Source organism: Abramis brama (genome assembly GCF_963993115.1).
Source record: "Abramis brama genome assembly, chromosome: 25".
Taxonomy (NCBI): domain Eukaryota; kingdom Metazoa; phylum Chordata; class Actinopteri; order Cypriniformes; family Leuciscidae; genus Abramis; species Abramis brama.
Genome location: NC_139987.1, coordinates 22,568,922 through 22,573,836, shown reverse-complemented (window position 1 = coordinate 22,573,836; position 4,915 = coordinate 22,568,922). Strand labels below are relative to the sequence as shown.

The window sequence follows — 4,915 nt, the reverse complement described above, 5'->3', positions numbered from 1 at the left end:
GAGGGGCCTCAAGTGTTTCCATCCATCTCGTCTTTTCTTGTATTTACATTTTGTTGGCCTTTATTAAATGGCACGTCACGAGTTTTTATCTTTTCTGAAGCCCACAGTGACGTCATAGTACGACGCTCGCCGTCGCGCAGTGGTTGGCGGGAATGCCAATGCGACGGTGGCAGGTGAACATCTTGCGCAGTTCTGCGCGGAAACGGTCGTGCAGCCACGCGTACAGGAACGGGTTGCAGCAGGACGAGCTCATGGCGCACAGATGACACAACAACTGGATCAACAGGAAATGGCGCTTGTTGATGAGGCGGATGTCGATGTCGCGCAGGACGTTGAACACGTGGATGGGCAGCCAGCAGACGGCGAACGCCGCCACCACTAGAGACACCAGCCTGAAGATCTTCCGCTTGCGTGCCCGCTGGGCCTCGGCCTGGTCCCGCGTGCGGTGTCCGGGGGCCACGCAGTTCCGGAGTTTGACGGAGATGCAGAAGTAAGAGACGCAGACTGCGGATAAAGGAAGGATGTAGGTCAGTAGCAGTGTGCTGTAGGCGTACACCAACCGCTGGGTCTCCTGGCCCAACCAGAACTCCTCACAGATGGTCAGACCCTCTTCTCTGAACTCCACGTGATACGTGTGGGCCACAGCGGGAACGACTAGCACACACGACAGCAGCCAGATCCCAGACAGAATGTAACCGCAAGCCGCCATTGAGATTCGCTTCTTCAAAGGGTGAACTGTAGCGTAGTACCTGTTACAACACAGAGATTTTATATTATATTATAAAATATATTTCATTATTTTATTTAGTCTTTTTCTTTCAAAAATTACCCCCCCCCCCCCCCCCAAAAAAAAGTATTATGTTTTGTATAAAGAAAATGAAGCCTGTTTTTAGAACATATTAATATTTTTTGTACCATTAAGCACTTTTAAATTCAAATTCTTATTACTGTCATTCCTCTGGACATTTTACGTTTAATTCCTGTTAATCTCATTAAAAGAATAATGCATAAATAATTCTCATAATCATAATTTATATTAAAATATCATTTTAATTCTCAAAATAATCAATATAGTTATATTTTTACTATGGTGATAAAGCAGTAATAGATTGTTTTTTATGTATTTAAATCAACATAAATTAATTCACTACAAAATTTTTAAATGAAATATAAAAACAGTATTTTACAATTAATATTATTATAATTTTTACAATTTTTTGAGATTATAGTAAGAATATTTGTTTAATTATGGTAATGAGAAAATGTGAAATAATGTCACAATGCAAATATCTTAAAATAGGCTTAATTTTTCTACTATAAAATATAATTATTTCTTTCTGTATTCGATTTATCGAGTGAAATATGACATATTTTTTGAGTTACGAAAGCAAGAAACAATTCAATTTTGTCAACAAACATCAAAGCAGTAGTGGGGAAACAGCACGGACAGTGACCTTCTCTCAAACTGCAGACTTCACTTTAGAGACCTCTAATGGTCTCCAAAGACGCAAAACCCTTTTCAAAAGAACCATCATTCAGTGCACATCCTTTGGACATCCTTTCATCTCAAGTGATCTGACCCACTTTAACCCCACTCAGCTTAGATATCTAGCATCTGAGCCATTACTGAGATCATTAGAAGGTCCGGTGGCCTCACTCACCTGTCGACGGCAATGGCCGTGAGAGTGAAAACGGACACGTATACAGTGACGGGCTGGATCAAGAACACCAGGTAGCACATGAAGCGTCCGAACGTCCATCCGTGAGTGCTGAAGGCGTAGGCCAGCGTGAAAGGGACGCAGGTCACGCACATCAACATGTCCGAGAAGGCCAGGTTACCGATGAAGAAGTTGGTGACGTTGTGCATCTTCCTCGTGCGGCAGATGACGTAGATCAGAAGGTAGTTGCCAAAGACGCCGACCAGCAGCACAAGAACGTAACAGGGGATGATAAGCGGCTTGAAGGTCTGCAGCAGGGCTACGTCGGCGAAGGGAAAGTTGTGAGGGGCCGTGGTGTTTTGGACCACCGTCACCTCGTACACGTGGCTTCCAGGAGGCTCTTCTCCACCTTGCCAACCAGAACCCTCCATCCTTCAGTCAAAACACTTCTGTCTCCACCTGCTGGATGAAAACACAAGGGTTTTTCAAAGGTCGCACTCAGTCTTGAATATGTTGTTACATAACTGGCTGCTCATTTATGAATCAAAGTGCTTTAATGTACCTGTTTGAAAGCGACTATAGAAAATGAAGGTCGTAAAAAAGCTTCTCGTTCACTTTGTTCCAGCATCCCAGCATTTTAAAACACAACAGTGTGCCTGCAGTGATGTATTTTTCAAAAGGGTTTTTGTAATCTTCCTACATTAATCTACTTTCACAGTCAGACAAACAAGAATGATGAATGTCAAAACGTAGCAGGTAAACGCTTCTTAAATTCAAATATTGCGCTCACGTCATCTGTGTAAATGCTAAATTGGTTTAGTTTAAACTCAAATGCCAGTCATTTTGATGAATCGGCATTGTGTTCTCTGTTCTTGCTGAGTTCAGTTTTGCAAAAATGAAACATTTGCAGTTTCATAAAATACCCCCTTTCAAACATCCATGGTGGATATGGGAAGAATTATGAGATATGTCTATTAAGTTGACATTCAATTATTTTAGAAAGTTGAGATCTCTTGAAGTGCAACAGGCTAAACTGTTTTAAACTGAATTTTACTATTCTTCTATCATTCATTTGCATGCAGGCTGTGTGATCATGTTAATTGAGAGGTTGCATGGAATATTTGTACTTTTCAAAATTCATACATTTGGAGTTCATTAACATCTCTAAAGACATTTTGAATCACAGAATTTCATCATATTCATCAGGACAGCATCTTATCACATGCAATCATCTAATGAGGATAGCAGATAAAGAGCTACTTGAATAAATATAGACTATACATGAGAATAAAGGTCATGTCATATGGATCTATATGGTCTGAGAAGGAATTAGTACCAGACATGGTAATTATGTTATTTATGGGTGAGAATCTGCAATACCATAATTCTCTTACTGTCAGTGTAATAATGCTGATAATATAACTTTCTTCACCAGTCAGAAATAAAGTCTTCTGTTCTCGGTTACATCCATAGAGTGTTTTTCTATTTACGGTATTTTATTTTTTACATTTAATCATTCTAGCACACACAAACTGCTAAATTAAACATGCACAGCTTTGATCCATCCTTGATACCTCTAGCCAAAATGTAGATTTGATGGTGAAATTCTTAAAAAAAAAAAAATCTATCTATCAATCCATCAATAATACAGCTATCACAACTACATATCTATTGTTAAGTTTTGCAGGGTTGGTTTTTTTATGTTTTTTTTATTTTATTTCAGGGCTGAACTAAAAAGATATTCTCGTGTCCACATGATGCTTGAAACGAACATGCAGAGCCAATGCTGTTTTTTTAATCAAAACCTTAGTTACTGAGATATAGCCCTTGTGTTGTGTGACGGGGAGAGTGACAACTAGCCCCGGGATCTTCTAAATATATAGCTATGCATACTTTAAATATAATTTGACTAATAAGAACATACGACGTAGAGTCAAATTAACAGTAGCCTAGATCAACGAGACTTCAGGATATTTGCGTTAGAATAAAAAACAATACATTACCTGAGACACAATACTGTTTCTGAGAAGTGTGTGAAAGCAGCGTTTCCCCGGTGTGGTTCTCCGAGTGTCTCTCAAAATCTGATGCGCAGCTTCTGCTCCGAGAATCAAACCACACAAATCAGAAAGACCGAATGTGCTGCAGGAAAAAGTGCTCCACAACTGCCACTCGTTTACTCAAGCAAACCTGAAGCCTAGCAACTTCTGTCACCCTGTCAGTGAAGACCGTTGCGGGTGCGAATGGAAGGGTTGGGAGGGGTGGGTGGGTCTAATTAAAGCTCGAACTTCGTCAAAGGAGGTAAAAAAGAAGAAGAAGAAGAAAAAAGCTTTTGGTTAATTTTTTTAATAAGAATATATAGGATACTCGACAACGTTTTTAAACAACGCTGTATCCACAAAAGGGGTATAATTATAAGGCGCGAAACTCATCAAAGGAGTTGAAGGAAACGGTTTTGGTTACGATTATTTTATCAATTAGAATATAGGCTACCTACTTAAAGTTTTTTAAAGGCCACTGTGAGTTTTCCCCCCAAGTAAACAAAATTTAAATAATGAGTCAATGCATCATATCCTTCTTCCAATATCGTGATATTTTTCGCGAGAAATTGCATACTTAAGTCATTCACCGCGTGCGTGTCTCCTTGTATCAGTAAACAGAAAAATTGAGGGCATACTGACAGAGAAATGTTGACATGGAGCAGCTAATGAGCAGATAACTTCCAGGGAATCACCCGTTTAAAAAAAAAAGTCTGCTGGCAAGTGACTGAACACTAATAAAACCAGAATCAACATTGGCTTGGCTTTTCGGAGATGGCGAGAACTGAGGGATTTGAAACGTTGAAAAAGGACATGGAGATGGCGTTTTTATTACTAAACAGGTGAGTAAGGTATTTTATTTAACAGATAAATTGACACGTGGCTCTCTAACAGGCTTCTCTAAGGGTAATATTTATCTTTACAGTCACAACACAGTTTCTTCCACAAAATACATGCACTTTTCTTTAGGGTTTTTAAGGTAGGCCTATCCACTGAGGAGGCAACAGCTCGCTCCTTGACAAAATTGATTATTAGGCTATATTATAAATTTACACATCACAAATGTGGACAGTTTTTGTTTTGTTTAAAGCTACCTCCGCTAGTGGTGCCAAAAGACAATTTGGTTGCGCGAGACGAACCTCAAACACCATGAACAGAAATGTACTGACAGTTACAGACATATAAAAAGTCGCCGAAATGAAAGTCATTGAATACTTAGTA

At 39.5% G+C, this 4,915-nt stretch overlaps 1 protein-coding gene across 3 annotated transcripts; it reads right to left on the bottom strand.

Annotated features, from left to right (window-relative positions):
- prlhr2b (prolactin releasing hormone receptor 2b) lies at positions 1-3,781 on the bottom strand. 3 transcript variants are annotated; one of them, XM_084105368.1, is made up of 3 exons: positions 3,662-3,781; positions 1,662-2,120; positions 1-749 (listed from the first exon to the last, which is right to left on the bottom strand). In XM_084105368.1, the coding sequence occupies exons 2-3, from the start codon at positions 2,087-2,089 to the stop codon at positions 113-115; spliced, it is 1,065 nt and encodes a 354-aa protein (XP_083961494.1). In that variant the 5' UTR covers positions 2,090-2,120; positions 3,662-3,781; the 3' UTR covers positions 1-112. The 3 variants fall into 3 exon arrangements, with proteins under 3 accessions (XP_083961494.1, XP_083961495.1, XP_083961496.1); XM_084105369.1 differs by having other exon boundaries at positions 1,662-2,117; positions 3,662-3,778; XM_084105370.1 differs by having other exon boundaries at positions 1,662-2,107; positions 3,662-3,765.
- Positions 3,782-4,915: the final 1,134 nt, after the last annotated feature.